The sequence below is a fragment of the Thalia democratica genome, chromosome 8 (genome assembly GCF_965202585.1).
Source record: "Thalia democratica chromosome 8, ktThaDemo2.hap1.1, whole genome shotgun sequence".
Taxonomy (NCBI): Eukaryota; Metazoa; Chordata; class Thaliacea; order Salpida; family Salpidae; genus Thalia; species Thalia democratica.
The window spans coordinates 23,491,075-23,512,657 of NC_139172.1; the positions used below are offsets into that span (position 1 = coordinate 23,491,075).

The 21,583-nt window shown below is 26.2% G+C and overlaps 2 protein-coding genes across 2 annotated transcripts; both read right to left on the reverse strand.

Annotated features, from left to right (window-relative positions):
- Nucleotides 1-1,661: 1,661 nt before the first annotated feature.
- LOC145842796 (putative ATP-dependent RNA helicase DDX47) lies at nucleotides 1,662-4,864 on the reverse strand. The gene is made up of 3 exons (XM_082950277.1): nucleotides 3,820-4,864; nucleotides 3,298-3,433; nucleotides 1,662-2,134 (listed from the first exon to the last, which is right to left on the reverse strand). The coding sequence occupies exons 1-3, from the start codon at nucleotides 4,851-4,853 to the stop codon at nucleotides 1,928-1,930; spliced, it is 1,377 nt and encodes a 458-aa protein (XP_082806403.1). The 5' UTR covers nucleotides 4,854-4,864; the 3' UTR covers nucleotides 1,662-1,927.
- Nucleotides 4,865-4,872: 8 nt separating this feature from the next.
- On the reverse strand, nucleotides 4,873-6,409 carry LOC145842797 (uncharacterized). The gene has a single exon (XM_082950278.1). The coding sequence runs from the start codon at nucleotides 6,374-6,376 to the stop codon at nucleotides 5,177-5,179; it is 1,200 nt and encodes a 399-aa protein (XP_082806404.1). The 5' UTR covers nucleotides 6,377-6,409; the 3' UTR covers nucleotides 4,873-5,176.
- Nucleotides 6,410-21,583: the final 15,174 nt, after the last annotated feature.

Below are 21,583 nucleotides of genomic sequence, written 5' to 3' on the forward strand. Positions count from 1 at the left end.
CCATGCGTCGCCACTAGTTTCTGCAACCTTTTGATGATACAGGGTGACCACTGATTTTTGATAATTTTTTTCCATGGATTTCTGATTTTCATTCAGGTTTTTAAAAGTAAACGATTTAGGGTTTATTTTTGGTTTAAACTATAGTTTAAGGTAAAAAAAAACATTTTTACATGTTTAAAAGATGTAAAGCTACTTGAAAATTATTTAATAACAAAAACAAATTAAAATTACAAAAAAATATCTATTTGATAGATTTTTGTGTCAAATCAAAATTTCACTACTTAATATGTGAAAATTGTTTAAAATTTCAGGTTTTTTTGTTCAAAGTTGCAGGTTTCAAAATTTCTCAAACTCCAGGTTTAGTGGCCACCTCGTTAATATTATACCTGTTATATAGATTCTATTTTTTAACATAAAATATAAAAAAATGATGTGTTTTAGAGTTATGGTTGGCAAATTACAGAGTTGCGAAAAGTTTTTAGCAAATATTTTCCAGATTTTTAAAAGTATACATTTTTGAGTCTAATTTTAGTTTATTTTACGCTAAGAAACTGTGTTAAAAACATTGAAAAAATACTCTAAACCAGGGTTTCCGAGAGTATGAGATATTAGAAGTCGGGGGACAATAACTGTAAAAGGGGCGAAAGGGGGCAATCTTAAAACTTTGGGCAGTCATAAAATTTTTGAAACTTAACACTAGGATTCTTGAGTTGCAGATGAGGGCAAAAAAATGTCTTAGGTGTTTTTAAATGGTAGCTTTTTGAGTAATCTTGTTGGAACGCGCCATAGCCTTTTATATTTCTTTAAAGATGGTCATTTGAAAAAAAGATGGGAAAGCATCATCTTTATGATAGATTTTTTGAGTCAAATCAAAATTTTACTACTTTACTTAAACAACATTTTAAAGTTGTTTAAAATTCCAGGTTTAATGTGATTTTTATTCTAAATTCCAAATTTATCTAGTTTTTTTTTCTCAAATTCCAGGTTTTTTAGCCTAAATTGGAAAATTCCTGGTTTTTCCAAATTTCAAGGTTTTTTTGAAAACCTTTGATTAAAGCCCGTTAGGAAATCTTATTCGATTTCTTTAGTTATATAAATTAACTTATGTTAATTAAAATATGTTATTAATTAATATAAAACATATGAAAAACTATATCAAAAAAAGTACTTTATAACCTACAACTAGGATTTAAATAAATTATGATTAAAATGTGATGCTCTAATTTTATGATTATACAATAATTTGGTAGCAGAATATTTTAGTATAAAGTATTTCATTTAGACCTGTACTATTTTCTATTTCAGCATAACTAATTTTGCTATTTCTTGAGTAAATATAATTATTACTTGCTTGCTGATTGTTAACTATTTGTATAAAACTCATTTAGAAAATTTTTGTTGTTGTAAAAAGATAGGTTTGGGAAACCTACGTAAAATAAACAACATATCAGTGATTATAACTAATTCAACTTATAAATAAGATTGATCTAAACAAACATAAACACATTTTTCATTAATTATAAAACAAATTAAACTAGACTTAAATATATTTCGTTCTAAAATATTTACCTATAAAACACAAAAAATTAAACTAACCAATCAATAAAAGGAGATTTTATTTAAATAAAGAATACAAATCGATAAAATAAATTAGTCTAATAGAATGGTCTAATTCAGTGTTCCGCAACCGGAATTTAAGAGTTGTTATTAATTTATCATTAAAAAGTTATTCAAAAAAACATTTCAAAATTGCAAATTTGCACGATAAAAACAACCTTATAAAGAAAATAATTGCCTATGTGTTATAAAACAGGTTTTTAAAAGCAGTTTCAATTTAAATCTATTCAAGCTATTGCTACTGAAAAGCAGGAACTTTAAACTAAAGGTCGCGAAACACCTGATTCAAAAGAATTTATTTGCACAACTTTTAATTTTTCCGCCGCCTCTTCTTCTTGTTGTTGTGTTTTTTATTTTTTGAGCTGAGTTTTTTGTACATGCTGCTGCCCTCGTCTTCGTCCGAATCCTCCCCCGCCGCTCCCCTCTTCCTCCGCATCTTCTCCTTTTCCTTCTCCTCTTTTATCTGCTGGCCGGCGTGCACCAGCGCCTCGTTCACCCGCTCCTTCAGCATGTGCACCTGCGAGGAAAAATTTTAGTAAAAACCAACCTAACAAATGTTAAGGGCTTGAAAACTTTTTTTACAAGATTTAATTGGTTGTTCTATATAATCACTTTTACAGATAGAGCTTGAAGATTTTTTTTTTGAGAAAAACTCTGAGCTACACATCTGTTGTTGAAATTGCATTAAGGCTGCGTGTCATTGAAAGTTTTATCAAGGCAAGCTTTATTGAGGGAAACTCACGGCTTTGAATAAGTGTAGTTATGAGAAGTGTTTAGTGAAATGTCAGTTTTGTAAAGTTACACTAAACTGAAATTGTAAACTGACCACTAATTCAAACAGAAATTTAAAAACATTAACTAAATAAAATCAATTATTTAACAATTTAAAAGAATATTGTAAAATGAGGTTTTTTAAGAGACAATGGCATTTTATAATAATATTTTTTTAGTAATGCAAATATTTTTTACTATAATAAAATAAATATAACAGTTTTAAGGTTTTTAAACATATATAAGAATGGAATTTAAGAATATCCACTGTACTCAGTTTACATTATAAACAAAAAAATTTTTTAATACATAAATATTTTTTTAATATAATAATTAATAAAATATTAACTATTTAATTTTTTACTGTTTATTAAACTTATACTTTGACAGAAGATTATTTATACATATTTTAAATTTAATAAACTATATATAATGCTTATGCAGTAAATAATTTAAAAGTTGAATAACAATTACTATTAGACTCTATTTATAAACCTTAAAAATATAAAACAAGGAAGTAAAATTTTTAATGGTAAACAAATAATAGAAAACTATTCTGGTAGTAAAATTTAAACAAATTACCAGTAACTGATTTATTTGACAAAATTTCAAAAATTAAACGTTTTAAGCTAATATTTACTTTTATAGCTTACTTGCATAAGTTTATAATCAGTAAAAATTATAAGATTGTATTTAAACCTGTTTTGTTATTTAATACATAATTAAATATTAAGTTCAGTAATTTTAAAAACTATAAACTAACTTAAAACCACGCAATACTGAACGGAATTGTATTGCTAACCAAAACAACTTATAACAAATACGTGTGGGTGAGAACCTCTTAATAAGAAAAAAAATTAAAAACAAACAAAACTACAAAATAAAACTTGAAAACTAGATATAACAAACATGCTCTTTAACTAAAACGTATTCATCCAATTTTTTATTCATGACATGCTCGATTCGCTGGTAAGGTTCCATGGTGTATTGCGTAACAAAGGCTATGGAAGATCCGCTTTTACCTGCCCTGGCTGTACGACCAATTCTGTGCAAACACAATTTAATGAAACGTTTCTTAAAACCAACTTTAACAAACTAGGCACATAAATTAGAGGACATTTCAAATAAAAATAAAATTTAGCAATATTTTTAAAAAGGAATTGATTAACGAGAAATAACTTAATGTTCCTTGTAAAAGTTTTTAAATTACCAGAATTTAATTTCAATCTTTTTTATCAATTTTTATTTAAGTAAATAGTACTCAACAAGCTTTCAATTATTAAATATACACATATTTACTATCTAAAATAGTTTTTATTCCAAAAATGTTCAATTCTTGTGCATTTTATATAAATTGTTTATAAACATTGATTACTTTATATTACTAGAGTGTCTACTTGAGATAAAAAACATACTTATAATTAAACATACCTATGAATATATGATTTGGACTCGTTTGGAATACTGTAATTTATGACTAAGTTAACATTATCAATGTCTAAACCTCTTCCCGCTACATCTGTGGCGATTAATATTGAATCAGATTTACTTTTGAACTTGTTGAGAGAAGCGAGACGCTTTGCTTGAGGAAGTTTTCCGTGCAGTGGTATGGCGCGAATTCCCAATGCGTTTAACATGTAAGCCAGCCTCATCACATCTTTGCATTCATTACAAAAGACAATTATTGAACTGCCTTTTTTTTGGTTTAAAATGTATGTTAAGTAGACTTCTTTCTCACTATGAGGTATAAATTTGTAATACTGTTCACACTTATCATTTGTACTATTTTTAGTGTTAACCTTACATTGGTATGGATTCGTTAAAGCTGCTCTTTGAAGCTTCTGTACATTTCCAGTCATAGTTGCTGAAAAAAGTAAAGTTCTTCTTTCCGTCGGGACTTCTCTCAAGATAGTCTTTAGTTCCGATTCAAAATCCATGGCAAGCAGACGATCAGCTTCGTCAAGCACAACATATTTAATCTGCCTTAATGAAAATCCGTTGGTTTTTGTAAGGTGATCAACAAGACGTCCTGGTGTTGCCACTATCACGTGTGGCTTCATTCCAAGAACAACTTGCTGCTCTGTTATTGGCACTTGACCAATGATTGCACACGATTTTACTCCAATTTTTGATCCAAGTGCTTTCATTTGTTTGTCAATTTGAACAGCAAGTTCTCTTGTTGGTGCTAGAATGAGTGCAAACATTCTTGGTGGTCGCTCATGATCTAACAAAGACTGCAATATTGGAAGACAGAAGGCTGCAGTTTTTCCTGACCCTGTCAAAGCAACTCCAATGACATCCTTACCTTCTAAAACTTTAGGTATTGCATCGTGTTGAATTTTAGTAGGTTTTTTATAACCTAATTCTTTCAGAGTTGTACATAGAACTTCACTTAAACCCAGTTCTTCAAAGGTTATGTTTTTATCATTCTTTAACAAAGGTGAAATTTCTTCGTTTTCCGACATATTTTTATTTATATTCTGTAAACGGTACAAAAATGTTATTAAAAAAGTACTACATTTGAGAAAAAATTTACTACATAGTAATATTATATTGTGTATTATCAAACATTAAAAAAAAACGTATTATTTAGAAGCAGTTAGAAATCAAAATATATTGTGTAAAATAAACAAAATTTTCTATAAACATTAAGTACTGCATTTACAAATTATAAAAACACTGTGTAAATTATCACTATTAAAAAGATCTACTTATTAGTGTATTTGCTACTGCAGTAAAATTTATACTGAAAAATAAAGCAGCAAAGTTCTTAAATGTAGGAATAGTGCTACATTGTAAGTTCCATAATAGCGTTCACAATATCATTGTCATTGTTGATGAGAGCCTTTGCTGCACGTGGTCTAGTAACATTAGCTTGCTGCATAACCAACTCAATGTCCTTCTCTTCACACTGAGTATCATCAACATCTTCCCCTTCATCTTCTTCAGGAATGGCAGAGACAACAGGAGCTTTGGTAGCAGCAACTTGGGCAGCGGCAGCAGACTTTTGCTTAAACTTTTCAGCAGCTGCAAACTGAGCTTGCTGGCTCAAATCTTCAATTTTGGCTTCTCCAAAAATTATGTATGAGTCAGTTGCTGGATTTTTCATAACATCTGGGTTGTTGATAACAAACAAAATGTTCTTTGACTTTCTGATGGTAACACGGTTGACTCCGCTGACAACCTTCAGGCCCAATTTGGACAAAACCTTACGGGCCTTCTTCTCATTCTTATTTTGCTTGGGTTTACCAGGCATTTGCACATTACTCATATCAATATGTGGAGTAGTAGCTTCAGTTGTTGGCACAGGCTCAACAGTATTGGTAGTCTCACATGTATTGTTAGTGTCACAACATGAAGTTTTAACTTCAGTTTGTTCTGGGAGTGTGTCTGCAGCACTCTCTACTTTGACATCAGTGACAACAACATCTTCTGCAGGCTCAACTTGAGCATCAGAAGCTTTTTCTTCAGCTTCTACTGGCTCTTCTGTTTCCTGGACAACAGGCTCTTCAGCTTTCTCAGATACAGGTTCTTCGGCTTCCTCTTGAGCAGATGGCTCTTCTGTTTCCTGGACTACAGGTTCTTCTGTTTCCTGGACTACAGGTTCTTCTGTTTCTTGGGCCACAGGTTCTTCTGCAACTGGCTCTTCAGCTTCCTCTTGAGGAACTTGCTCTTCAGCATCTTGAGCTGCAGCTACTTCTTCAGTAGCTTCTTGTGCTTTGTTAACTTCCAATTCAACAACAACTGCTTCTTCAGCTACTTCAACAACCTCTGGCTCCTTTATATCTGATGAGCTTTCTGCAGTCACCACAACTTCACCATCAACAACAGTTTTCTCTACAAAAATTGGCTCGTCCACATCATTTGTTTCCACTGATTTCACCATGACAGGGTCGTCAATTGGTGAAACTTGCTCAACCATGACAGGTTCTTCAGCAGCAGGTTTGCATTCCATTGCTTCAGTTGGTACGTTTTCAACTTCTGACATTTTGTTGTTTATTGACTATTTTTAAATAAACTATAATCTGAAAAATAATTGAATTGAATTTTTGAACAATATCAAAACAAGTGTGTACAATAACTATTAACTATCTATAGTATATAAATCAACTATAAAAAAATATTTGCATGTTTAATCTAAATGTCTAAATGAAGACAAAGATAAACACAACAAGAGAACCATATTTAAATAATAAGCCTTAATATTTATATTAGGGTGGCCTAGAGTTTAAAATAAGTTTAAGGTAAAAAACTGTGTTTAATAGCGTAACAACATTGGAAAGATACTGTAAAGCTACTTTAAATGTGATTTTTAATTGAAAAATTTTGAAGTTAACAAAAAAATCTATCGGTATGATATATGTTTAGTGTCTCAGGAAAATTTTACTACTTATGTAAGAATTGTTTTAAGTTCCAGGTTTTTTCAAAATTTCTCTAATTTTCCAGTTTTTTTTTTTGCCTAGATTGTCAAATTCCAGGTTTTTCCAGGATTACATGTTTAGTGGCCACCCTGTTACATTCAACTATAAATAAGCCTTAATTTAAGTGCAAATGGGGGTAAAGGTTAATCACTTCATTTTTAGTCTTACTTTTCACATAAATAGCTAAGGTATCAGTTACTTTATACGGTTTGAGTATAAATTTACTAAACTTGAGATTTATACAATAAACAAGACTTATGTTTTTAAAAAAAATTTTAAGTTACAAAATAATTGTGGTCCATAGGTTAATATGAGTTTTTTTTACAAAAATGACTTTACCTCAAAAGATAATTAAAGTTTTGATGTTATATATAAACAGATTTACAATATTTACTTATAAGTTTTCATTAAGACTATGTTAGTTTTTGTAAAAATGCACTTAGACCCCCTATGCCCTTAAAAACTACCAGATGGTACAAATGCTGATTAAGATTAAAAACACTCAACAAAGGATCATTTAAATTGACATTTTATTGTCTAAGTGTACATTAAGGTTTGATCAAACCTTTATGCTAACTTAAGCTTGTCTTATGTAGGGTACCCAATAAAATTCAAAAGTATATATATATAGGGAAATCCATAAAATGTAGCAAACACTAGAGATATTTTTTAAATTTTGCTTGATAGATAGTGTTAGAGAACAACTATATTAAGCTAATGTTCATACTCTTCTTTAACTTAACTTTAATATCAAATTATGTTAAAATTACTATACTTTTACAATCATCAAGTTTACATTTATTAGAGAATAGAGTTTGATCTTTCAGTCTTTATGTCTATTTTATATAGCTTATAGCATATAATGAAAACTTTAAGCTATGGACAGTATTAAAGGGATATATACAGGATTAGTAATCTAGTAGATTAATATTATAATTAAGATAAAAGAGGCATTTTAAATAGTTTTAAAAAACCTAATTTTTTTATATAGCAAATGTATTAAAAACACTTCAATTTTTAATTTGTGAATAACAATATAGTAGATACAGTAGTTGATTAACTACTTTTAAATTTTTATCATCTAAAAATCGGACAATAATGTCTATCTGAGTTTTTTTGTAATTGGGTATTTAAGCTTAAATCAAAATGTTTTTTTCTGAGATATAAGCATGTTACATTTTTCACATTTTTAAAATTTTTTTTAGGGATTTCTAGAGGCTTTTCAGAATACTTCAAATATCTAGGGATTTATATGGGTAAGTAGGAGCCCTGCTTATGGCATATGTTAGTCAAGGGCTTGGGCTCTGTTAGACATTTGATGTTTTCTTTTACTGTTTTAAACTAAAAATATATTAAAATTATCTCTTAAATGATAAATAATAATTTTAAATGACTAATGTTATAAGTATATAATACAATAACTTAAATGAATAATGTTAAAAATAATGAAAGAAATGGGTTTACTATTAAGTTCTTATTTTCTACATTTTAATTTTTGTTTTTTATATATATAAATCAATTATTATTATAACATTGTGATACTCTTATAATAAAAAATAATCTCTTTAAACTAAGTTAATTTTTTAATTTATATATGGATCTACTTACATAAATTTTAATAATTTGTTTAAATCTAACAGAAAACTTATACATGGTTTTCAAAGGTTTTTTGAATTTTCTTTCCAGGTAATCAAAAAATTTTCCAGGTTTATAAAATTACAATTTTTTTTGTCCACTTTTGTTATAAAACTAAGTGTTAGTTAAAAAACTGTTAAGTATTATAAAAATATTGAAAAAAATATTGTAATGCTACTATAAATGTGTTTATAAAAAGTAAGATTTTAATTTATGCAAAAAAATGTATATAATAAATTTTTGTTTCTAATCAAAACTCATCATTTTAATGTAAAAATATCTAAAATTCTAGGTTTCCCTAGGTTTTTTAGTTATTTTTTTTGTCAAATTCTAGGTTTTTCCAATGTTTTTTACAAGTTGATCTTATTTTATAGAATTTTTTCCAAGCTTCAAGATGCTTTTTATAGTTTTACAAAATTTGATTTTTTTGAGATATGTCCAGTCAAATTCGGGCCGCATAATAGGTTTCTTATTGGAAGAGAAAACTAAAGCAGCAAAAAAGACTATTTTATATAAAATCTATCTCCTACATTTTTCAAGCAATCTTCTTCAAACTTTCTGTCTAATCTTTATACATCAACAAAAAAAAGATTACTTTGAATTTAAAAAACTTTTAGTAATTTTTCTTTTTATCAATAAGACTTTTTTTTTAATTTTTGTCAAATTTTTTTATTTTTTAATCTATTAAAATTCATAATTTTTTTTTTTCTTTTAATATAAGAAACATTTCCTGAAAATTTCAAGAAAAATGCTTGAAAAATGAAAGAGATAGATTTTTAGAGATTTTTAAATTTAATTTTCAAAAACATTGACCACAAAAAATTTGCAATCCATACGTTTGTATCCGAAACTTTTTACAAAGTTTTAAACCAAAAAATAAAATATCTCATAAGTTAAATGATACTTTTGAATTCTATAAAAACTGGCTTGTAGTTTGTACTTAAAGCTTTTGTATAAAAGCTAAAGTTAATTTAAAAAAAAAAAGTGTTTTACCCCCCTTAACTTAGGTTAATTGTCAAATGCTTTGTTTTTCCAGAATCACAAATTTTTGGAAACCTGCTTTACATTATAAAAAACATTTCAAAATAAATTTAATCTTATATAACTTTTTGTTTATTTATTTTTTGCCAATTTATATATTTTTATTTTATTTAAGCGTTTGACAATTAACAAATAATAACTACTTTAGGTAAATTTAATTTTTTTAAATAGGTCCACTTAATGTTTGATATCTATTAGAATTACAGGTTGAGCTTTTATATAAAAACTATAGGGAGTGGTGGGGTAAGAGCTTCTTTTCACATAACTTAATTAAATTATAAGTTTCTTAGGTTCCTTATGGAATACGCAACAAAGAAACAAACATTTGACTAAAAATCTTATCCTGCTTCAATATTTTAATATAATCTTCATAAATTTTAGAAATGTTTGAAGGACTTTTTTATTAAAGGAAATAGTTTTTTTTTTTCATTAAAGTTTTAGTATCCCATTTTTAAAAGTGTTCCGACAGACGTCTAAATATTGCAGGGAACAACTTCAAGAAATCAGGATTTCTGGGTTAAAAAGAACATATATGTACACCTAACATAAATGTTTGGAAAATTTTTTAAATAATTAACAATCACATAATACTTTCTATAGAAGTAGTTTTTGAGGTGAGGGGTGGCAATAAGGAAGCATAACTGCATTTTAAGGAAATTTTTCATTTTGTATGAGAAATTGGTTTAACATCAATGGTCATTTCCCAAAAAGGAGTACATTGCTCCTTTGGGTACTACAGGACTATATATTTGCACAAAAACTTTTAAAAAGACTATTTCTTTAAGGTTTATTAAAACTTTTACATACTGATTTATAGTTTAGACTTAAAACTAATTTATAGTCATCATATTTTACAGGGTTGCCAAAGGTTTTTGAGAAATTTCTTCTAGGTTTTTAAATTTCTCCCAGGTTTTCAAAAGAACAAGTTTTTGGGTCTATGTTAAGTATAAAATAAGTTTATGATAAGAAACTGTCTAAAATAACATAACAACATATACTGTAAAGCTACTTTAAATGTGTATTTTAATAACAAAATTATAAAGTCAAAAAAAATTAATCTATATGATAGATTTTTGTCACAATTTGAAATTTCAATACTTTGCATGTAAAAATTGCTTAAAAATAAAATTACAGGTTTTTTGGGGACTTATGTTCAAACTGTTTATGTTTTTTCAGTAATTTTTGATCAAAATTCCAGGTTTTTCTAGGTTTTTATTGCCCAAAATGTCAAATTTAAGGTTTTTCTAGGTTTCCAGGTAAAGTGGCAAGCCTGCTATCCTGAGTGAACAAAAATTGCCTTGTGTCATCCTGCGTTTGGCAAAATTCAATCATGGCACTAACACCATATTATTTCCAAGAGTAGTTAAAAGCTAGCCGCAAAGCTAAAAAAATAAAAAACATCTTAAAATAAATTAAAATAAAGTTTTTAACAAAATTGGTCACATAAAATGTCAAAATACTGCAATAGGAATAACTAAATATGTCCCGAGATCCTTTAAAATTCTTTATCTATCCTGGGTTTAAAAAAATAACTATCTTGAGTCAGCCAGAGTTTAAAAAAATTCATAATATCCTGAGTGTGTGGCAACCATGTTAATAGTAAATAAAACTATTTTCAAAACATAAGATGAAACTTTTTTTACTTAAACATTGTCTCATATTTAAAACCTTTGAAAAGAAGTACATAAAGGGTGGCCATTTAACCTTGAATAAGAAAATATTGACATAAAAACTTGAAAAAAATGTAAATTGGTAATTAAAAAACCATGGAACTTGCGCAAAAATCATTAAAAAAAATTGATGAGTTTTTAAATGTAAAATAATTTAACAAGATACAAAAAAATCATTTTAAATATTTTATTGGTTCTACATTTCAGTTTTTTCTTCCGTTAGGAAATTATTGAATTATTTTACTTTAATTGGCTATATCTCAAAAAATAATTTGAATACAAAAAAGCTCTGAAGAGTTTTTTATAGCTTAATTAAAACTTTAAAAACTAAGATCAAACTATAAATGATATTACTGGCCTTTAGAACATGGGAGGTAAGTGTTTTTTTTATAAAATTTAAAATTGAGTAATGAAAACTTAAAGTGCCTAAGATCTTTTTTTTCACAAAAAAAAAATCATCATTATTGAGTCAGTTCTTTTTAATTTAAATTTCAAATACAAATTTTTCAAATTGTCTATTTTTTGAAAAAATTTATAAAATAATTAAGTTTCTTTTTTAGCACAAGAGATATCAACGCAAAACATTTCTTGAAGAGTTTTAAAAATTTCTGTTGTAAGATTTTTTAAAAACTTAACAAAAAAAAGTTAAATTTTAGTAATGGATATTGTAAAATTTGAATAAGACTGGTTAATAATTAGAGAATAATGTATTTTGATGAAATTGTCTTATAGTGCTTTTATAATTCTTCCTTTAAGAACTCCACATTTATACCTTTTGTATCTCAAAAGATACTTTGAAATTTGTTGGGTGGTAATGGTAGGGTTGCCACAGATAGATTTGAAAAAAAATTTAAATGTATATAAAAAAATTCTATGTTTGAGCAAATACTATTTTTGTATTAAAAGGTTGGAAACTTTAAATTAAGTGTTGTTATTAATCATGTTTATCTTTAAACTTTGCATTTCAATTTAAAAACTTATAATGCTATTTAACTTTTATTACTTGGTTTATTCAGAATTGCCACTCTTTGAGTCAAAAAATGTTCACTGAGTGACCATAAACTTACCTGAGTAACCTTGAACTACCCTGAGTTCCCTAGAGTGTTTCTCAAATCCTTAAAAATTTGATTACTTATTAATGAATTACATTGTTAATTCTAAGAATATTAAAAAACTAGCCCCAAGGCTAAAAAAAATCTAAATAAGCACTTCAAAATAAATAAATCAACTTTATACAAAATATTGAAACTGGATCAACTAAATCTTATTCTAGATCTAGAAAAAATTTTCCAGAATTTTTTTTTAAATCTTAAAATTTCCCTGAGTTTTTAGAAAAGACCAAAACTGCCAGAGTTTCCCTGAGATTTTGTTTAATTTGAAAATTCCCTGAATTTCCTTGAGTGTGTGGCAACACTGTTTATTAAACACTAGAACAAAATTTACAATATAGGTGTGCTAGCTTTAAAAAACCTATATTTAAATAAATAAAGCTGGTTTTAATTAAAAATGACATTTTTTTTAATTTTAACAACTGAAGAAATAATGAATTATTAAAATAAGAACAGTGAAATGAGATAATTATAAGAATTAAAAGCTAAAATTTTAAATAAAACTTTCAAGATCACCAAAACATCATGTTGAAAATAAGGGTATGAATATGCCTTAACATAACTATTTGATTAGAAAATTTAAACAAAATACTAAATATATCTTGAAATATTAAGTTGAAGTGTCATGTTTCACAATTTAACATGAGCACAAAATAAAGATCTAAATATTTTAAACAAAATATGTATTATACATTTGTATGAAACAATTATTGTTAGTGTAAGTGTTATAACAAAATTTAAATGAATATTGGGTAGTTTAAAAACTTGAACAACATTGTCGTATGTATTATCTGTTATTAAGAAAAAAATAGAGATATAATTTTTTAGGATATATTAAAAAAAAAAAATCTTTAAAAGTTTCACCAATGTATATTGCACATATAATCACTAGAAACAACTAATTTATAAAATATTAAGACTTTTCAATAAAAATATTCTTAACACATGTAAGAAAATCACAAAATAGATTTTTATTTTGAATGCTAATTTTATTGTAGATTACTTAATTAAAACTTATTCATTCAATTTTAAAAGTTTAACAAAAATAGTTATTACACAATTTGAATGAATTATTTGATATCAAAACTTGTGTCAAACATTAAAAAAAACTTGATTTGTCAAAATTTATTAACAATTTAGTTTTAACATATTTTAAACCTTTGTTGAGATATTTTGAACAGATGTAATTTTGGCAGGTTGAAACAAGTTAAGAGTCATTTTTAGTAGACAATGGCACACCACTTCAACATACATAGATCTTCGATGACTAAATATTTAAAATTGAACTATTGAAATATTAGAATTACTGAGGCTGTTGTTTAAATATATCTTTTAGACTATTTTAGGACTTAAATTTTTCAGTTTCAAGATTGAGACAAAAGTTACTTTTTTCTAAAGCAAACTGTTCTAAAACATAAAAATTATAGACCAAAAAGGATTCTTTAAATGTTTCAATGAGTATCACATTATAAAACAAGCATTAATAAAACTTCACATTTATACAACAGATTTTTATTTTTTAATACTTTTTTTATTCTCAGAAAGAATCTTAACTCAGAACTAAAGTTTTATATATACACTTTTTGAAAAACACACTTTTATTTCAGATATAAAAGTTAGGTAGTTTAAAAGTGTTTTTGTATTTTAAGTGCTACTTCACATCTGAGTTGCCAAAAATCAGTCATTTTAAACTTTAAAAGCTTTTTATTTGTTTTAACCTAAAATTGTATGCTCGAGTATTTTTTGTTAATTTAATGGATTCCTTGCATTAGCTTTGCCTAACATTAAATAAATAAAAAAACAGAAATATTAAAATAATCATAACTTTAAGTCAAATTATTTGTTAACTAAATATTCATTTGTTTTCAGTATTTGGGTAAGAAGTAATACATTTTTTCTATTTAACCATTTGAAACTTTCTAAAATATATCTATAATTTTCATTTTTATAAGCTTTTACTCTTAAAGGTCTTCAAAATTCATATTCGATTGTTTATCAAAAGCTAAATAGAAAGTAATAGAAATTTGAACTTCTATTAGAATTGACGCAATTATACAATGTTAGAAAAACAAGATGTTTAAACTTTAATTACATAAAAAAATAATATAGTATGTACCAAAAGATTTTATTTCACTTTTAATAAATAATCAAAAACATGATTTGATAATTTTCAAGCAAATAAATATAAAAAAAATGGAAAGCGTAGTTATATTAAACTGCTAATGATAAATAAATAAAATAAAACTCTTTTGGCAAAAGAATTAGTAGTATAGTTTATTGAACGACAAAAAAGTGCTCAAAATACTTGGTTCTAGAATCTAGGTACAAAGGAACCCTTCGGTTATCGAGTCGTACACCACTTGGATACAGTTTATCGTTTTAATTTTGTATTTATAGATTTGATGAAACTTAATTTTATAATTAAACAATATATTCTTACAGATAGAATTATAGAACTAGAAAATAATAATTAATATTGTACCAAAAAAATCATACTTGAAAATAATTGATACTTTTAAACAGTACCTAAAACCTTGTGTTGGAAATTATATTATCTTAGGAAAACTCTTGACTTAAAAAAAGAACTTAACCTTAAGTAATATTAATTGCTTCATTTTCGAAGCTGTGCTTTAAAATGATATGTAAACCTTTAGTGTATGTATACTATTTTAATAGTATAGATGTTTAAACTTTTTTGTTATGTACGTGTTTTGTACATAAAGCTAAAAAATAAGTTAAATTGCTTATCGTCAATTTTAGCGGAGTGTATTAAGTTACGCTCGATTAATACTTTCAAAATTTTAAACTTTAACTACAACTACCAATTCTTGTATCCATAATTTAAGTTTCTAGCAAATAAAGATATTCTGTATGTAATCCCTGAATAAGTGTAAAGTATGTCCATTTGGCTTGTTTCCTTAAAACAAATGCTGCCTTATTTTACACGTTTAACTATATCTAAAAAATAAAATGTTATTTTATTGCTAAATGTTTGTATTACTTTTTTTTTTCAAATTTAAAGCTAATTTATTTCTAATACTATTTTAAGTAGCTCAATGAAGCGAATAAATTATAAGTTTATGTCAATGAATAAATATATTTCTTCTACATAAGTTACCTTCATGAAAAGTAAATTTTACTTGTATTAAAAAAAGCTAAACAAAACATAAATATTTAATAAAATAATAGAAATTAGAACTTTTGAGATGTTGAGGTAAAAATGAATCGGAATAAATTTTTCAGAACTAACTATAAAAAACACAAAGTACTAAATGTTTAGAGTCACTTATACATGATTTAAAAGCGATTAAGATAGAACAGTTTTAGTATTCATATACGATGATCTTTAATTAAAAACGATTACAGCCTAAAAAAAAGGTCAGAGTATGTTTCTAGATTTAACTAATACAGTAACCTGCCAACTAGGTACGCACTTTGAACACAGCGCAAAAGTGCGTGACCAACCTGAAGTGCGTACTTAAGATATTTTTGTGTGAAACTACCGATATTAAGCCGATACAGACATTTCAAAAGCCACTAAAGTTTACAAATAACTGTTAAAGAAAAAATTCCTAAAAACAAAAATTTTCATCATAATAACAAAGTATATATGTTAAGAGTATATTTAAAGTTTTGAGTTTTTATTTAATGTAAGCTATTGTTTATTGAACGATAAAGAAGTGCTCAAAAAATTATGGCCAAGGACTTGAAGTAATCCTTCCGATTATAGAGTCATACACCAAGGATATAGCTCAATGTCATCTCCAGGTCATGTAAGTATCTATAAGTAAGTATTAATTTTAAATTGAACCAGCTGAAAAATAAAGACAATCTTTTTTTGTCTTTATGAAACAAATGTTCTGGAATTTTTAAAATTGCATCTTCCTAATAAATTATTTGAAAGCCCTTCAAGTTGGCTCTGTAGAAAGTGAACAAGTTTAAATAGTCACCTTATTTTCTAAACATTTATTTATGTATATTTATCTTTATATTTAAACCACAAAGCTGTTTAATCCTTCTTGTTCCTTGTACTTTTAAAATTTTCATAGTACATCTAATTAAATACTGATTTTAATTAAGTAAAGATTTATTAAAACAGTGATCATGCTTTAATTAAATTGTATTTATTCATAAAAGCTAGTTTAGAGTAATAAAATTTAATTTCTTCTTACTTACATTTAGAAACTTTTGTATTTTGAATTGTCGCCTCGGTAGAAAACACAACAGTAAAGGATAAATTGGTTTGTTGCTCTTAGGAGGAAATGGTGTGATGCTCATAGTAAACTGAGGTTTTTATTGTCAATATTGGCAGTAACAGAATAAAAAACGAGTGTTTAATACCTTTATAAATATTATACGTGTACTTTTTACCTAATTTGTTTATTTGTACACATTTTTGTTTATGTAAATGGGAACACGTCTAATATGCATGAAAATATTTTGCACGAAGGATCAAACATACACGAAGGGATACTTTTGCAGGAAGACTTTTTTGCTCGAAGGGACATTTTTGCACGAAGACACTTTTGCACGAGGGATCACTTTTGAACGAATTACTTTTGTACGGAGGGTTATTTTCGCACGAGAGTAAAAAACATAAATAAAGTAAAAAAGAAAAAAAAATGTAAAAAAAAACAACAAAAGAATAAAAAGTTATCGGCCGAGGGTAAGGGTTAGGGGTAACAGTAGTAAAAAAATATGTTTATACCTAATAAAATTTATTAATCAAAAAAATTAAACAACAAATCAAAAAAAATAAAACAAAACAAACTTTAAAAACACAAAAAAAAAGAAAACAAAAAGTTCGCCAAGGGTAAGGGTTAGGGGTAATAGTGAGAGTAAAAAAAATGTAAATTAAAGTTAATATAAAAAAATAAAGTTTTTTCAACCCGTGCAAAAATATCTTTGTGTAAAATTGACCCTTCGTGCAAAAAAGTATTTGTGCAAAAGTGACTCCTCGTGCAAAAGTGACCCTTTGTGCAAAAGTGTCTTCGTGCAAAAATGTCCCTTCGTACAAAAGCGTCATTGTGCATATTCGACCCTTCGTGCATATTAGACTCCTACCCATCTAAAATGTATTTTACATTCTTATATGCTTTTTACAATCATGTTTCAATTATTTAGCATGCAAATGTAAATTGCACTGTTCATTATTTTAATTAAATCAACAAACTGTAGTATGATTGTTTGATTTGATACTTAATTTGTGAGTTATTATTTTTTTGGTTTCTTTAGTGTTAATATATTTAAATTTAATACAGTATAAATTATTTTGAAATATAATACTTTTATTTTACTACTTTTAGGTTTTTTTTCTAAGTTTCAAAGTCAGCAAAAATTCCATTTTGAACACAGCGTTTTTCGGCTAAAAAAAGCGTACCATATCGGCAGTTCGTACCTAGGAAATGCGTATCTAGTTGACAGGTTGCTGTATTATAAGTTTTAAAATAATTTCTGATGGAAAAAACGATAATTAAATAAAAAAACTCGAATTAAAATAAAGGTTTGATCATACCATTCGATCATCAAACCACAAGCCTTTAGTAGGCTGTGACCCGGGTTTGTTACAATTAAAACTCGTCAGTCAGTCGCAACCGAAAAACTTGAAGTCTTAGTTTTATAAGCAGTTTATTATTCACTAAGCATGTAATCAAAAGGCAACTAAAAGTACCTCTTGCGAATCTACGCACTCGTTTTGTTACGCACTCTCGTTTAGTTACGCATTTTAGCATTTTCAAAAACAAAAAATAATAATTAGAAAATTTTTTGATGTTGTAAATTTGTTGTTTGTACTCAGTATCAAACTTTTTCTATTCAATTTAAAATTTTAACTCACCTCTATATTTGTTTATTTTTTTGTTCTTTGACGGTTGAATAAAGATTTAATTATGCTTCAGAGTTTACCACAAGTTTTAATAAATAACGACAGTTTTAATTGAAATTCTGAAAAAAAATGATTGACTTACAATAAAGAGGGTTAACAAGACAATAAATCGTATCTAAAGAAAGAGCTGAAAATAAACTTTCCAGCAAAATTTGGCAATTATATGAAATAAATACATGCACAAATATTACACAAATCTTATTTGTTTGTCTTAGTTAATATAAAGATATTTCTCTAATACCATGTAAGACAAGTTTAATATTAGGTGGGCAAGGAACAAAGTATAAAAAAATACTTTGTATACACATAAACAAGTTTTATCAAAAAACTTATAATATATATGTACAACTCGAATAATACCATTTAATTAATGAAATTACGAGAAAACAGCCATAATAGTAGGTATATTTTTTACCTATCTTTTAGTTACGTTTTTTCGTTTACTTACGGTCTTTTTCTGTGGACACAATGTGCGTAGATTCGCGAGAGGTGACTGTAAACTATGCTGACATCACTGATCATACCAGCGAACGGAGAATTCAAGGTAAAACAAAAAAAATGTTCGTAGATTAAAGACTTCAAGCTTTTCGGTTGCAACTGACTAAAGAGTTTTAATAAAAATTAAAACCGGTTATCAGTATACTGAAAGCTTGTAACTTAAGTATAGTTTATTTAAAATAATGCCTTTGCATTACTAACTTTTAACTTTCAAGTTAGATTTCTTTTTTTTAAGTAAAAATACAAAAATTTTTAGCCCATCGTTTTTCGGCTAAAGAAGTGCGTACCCAACCGTCAGTGCGAACCTAAGTGGCAGGTTGCTGTAATCTTTTATTGAACAAAAAATTTATACTACCTAAATAATAAAAGTCTAGAAACACCTATGGAACAGACTATACTGTAGTAATACAACATTTTGATAAATAATCAACTACGAGTATGATCTGAATGATACACTTAACAAATACTTAATTAGAACATTATGGAACTTCTTATCGCTTAATTAAAGTAAGTTTAAGATTACTTTTAAATATAATTTTAGTTTAAAAAGGTATAGTTTTAGAACTTAAATTGAATTTTATTTTAAATAATTTATTTATTTTAAGTTATTTTCGATTCAAAACTAATATATTAATGTTTAATTTATTAACGTACTTTTTTTTTTGAACGATAAAAAAGCGCCCAAAAAGTTTGTTCTAAGGACCTGGTGTACGAAAAAACCTTTCGGTTATCGAGTCGTAATATTTTAATCTAGATCAGTAGTTCTATAAAATGTTAATGATTCTATAAATGTTATCTAATTTACAGAAAACTACTGAAGTAAACATTCAGTGCCCACCCTACAGCTTAAACTAAAATTTAGTACATACTTGCTACTTTAAAAACTAGTTTTGTTAAATTGATTTGTTTGTAGGTAAAGTACTAAAATTAGTTAAGGAGTATCAAAAATTTACCTTTAAAATCCAATTTAAATTTATTAATTCTTCTTATGTTATATATATATATATATATATACTTCTTTGGATAGTAAATCAATTTTTATGCAAACTTGCAGTGTTACAGAATAAAAAAATCTGTTTGATTTAAATTTTTATCATTAAGTTTTTACTTAATCAAAACACATATTATAACAAAAGTTTAAAAAAAACGTTTATTAAACTTATAAATTTAATATTCCAGCAGTACGTTTTATATTTAGAAACAGTAAAACTGTTTAGTTAAAATGGAATGATAAAAAACAGAGTAAGCATACTTTACAATATCTTCATGAATTTTTTAAAGTTTCATAAAGCTATGAGGTACTTTAAGTCAGATTTATATCCTTACATGGACGCTCATAGATGTCAAATGGCTACAACTTTATAAATCAATGCTATTATAATTGAAGTTTTATAAAATACAACGGTTCTAAAAAATATCTTTTTGCACTGGACCTACGACAAACTACGTTTAATAAACCTTTTACAATCGTTAAATTTCAAAAATCTCTATTTATAATAACTATGCACGGGCTTGAGAATCAAATCAGTAAATTATGAAAATAACAGTTTAGTTTTAAGAATCGATATACTTATAAAAAAAGTTTGACAAAGCCAACAAGAAAACAAAGTACACGAATTAGACAAACTAGCCGCTAAGTTATTTGTAAGTTTGTGGTTTGTTAGTTTAACAATATCGAGCATAAATTTGAGAAATAGAAATAGAGTTATAAGTATCTTAAAACATACTACTAAGTAGTTTAGTATACTATATACTTTTTCTACTTAACTAGTTGTTGGAAATAAATTCCTAAAGCTTACGTTTTTCGATAATAACTTTAAAAATTAATAGAATATTTAATCTACAATTTTAAGTTAAAGCAACTCAGTATTGGTTATTAATCTAGTAAATTTAGTTTTAGTTTTTAATTCAGAAAACAAAACTAAGAAATTTATAAAATATCAGAAAAAATATCAATAAAACTTTGTCTTAGTTAAAAAAGTATACTTTTGATAAGTATATTAAAATTCTGTTAATGTCATTCGTTGTTCATACTTATTTTAAAAGTGTAAAATTATAAAGCATAGTTTACCAAGTGTAATTCATATTATTAAACTTCTAGATTATTTTTTGTCAATTTACTTTATCAAAAGGAAGTTTATAATTTAAAAGTAAACCAAGAGTACTTATTGTAAACAATAAATAGGGTTGTTTATGAATATATAACTGAGTTTAGTATAAGGCTTTCAAAAACTATATATAGCTTTAAATTACAAAGTAAGAACATATTTAACAAATAAAATTTTAGATTATTTATTTCACTGATATTAAATATTTTGATAAGTTAAATTTTTTTGAACTAATATAAATTATATATTCAAAAAGCTTAAACAAGTGTAAAAAACTGATAGTTTAATCAAAGCTAAATATTTCTTAGTAAATCTACATGTTATTACATTATAGTTAAAATTATACATTTATACAGCTTAGATAAAATAAAACTATATTTTGTTTAGTAAACCTAATTACAGAGCAATTACGTTTTATGTCAAAACTTTTTAAACTGTTTATACAAGCTTTATTTACAAAATTTAGTTTGCTAAAATAAAAAATTCTTCTTTTTTTTTTGTCTTTTACGTTAAAAGAACTAATGCAATTATCTTTGATTAAGTTTTATAAGTAATTGAAAAAAGTTTTTATTTGTTAATAATTTATTCTATGATTTATCATTTATATATAAAAATCTACATATATTTGGTAATGAGCTTTAAATACTTTTTTTTGCTTGAACTAATTTAACAGTGCTAAAACCGATTTTGAATATACTCACAGAGTGTTTATTTGTTGCTAAATGTGTTTAAAATCGTTAAGATTTTAATTTAAAAGTTCAAGCTGGTTAAGACTTTACGTTTAGAATAACTTTTTAATAAACAAAGTTAAACAGCTTTTGTCTATTGC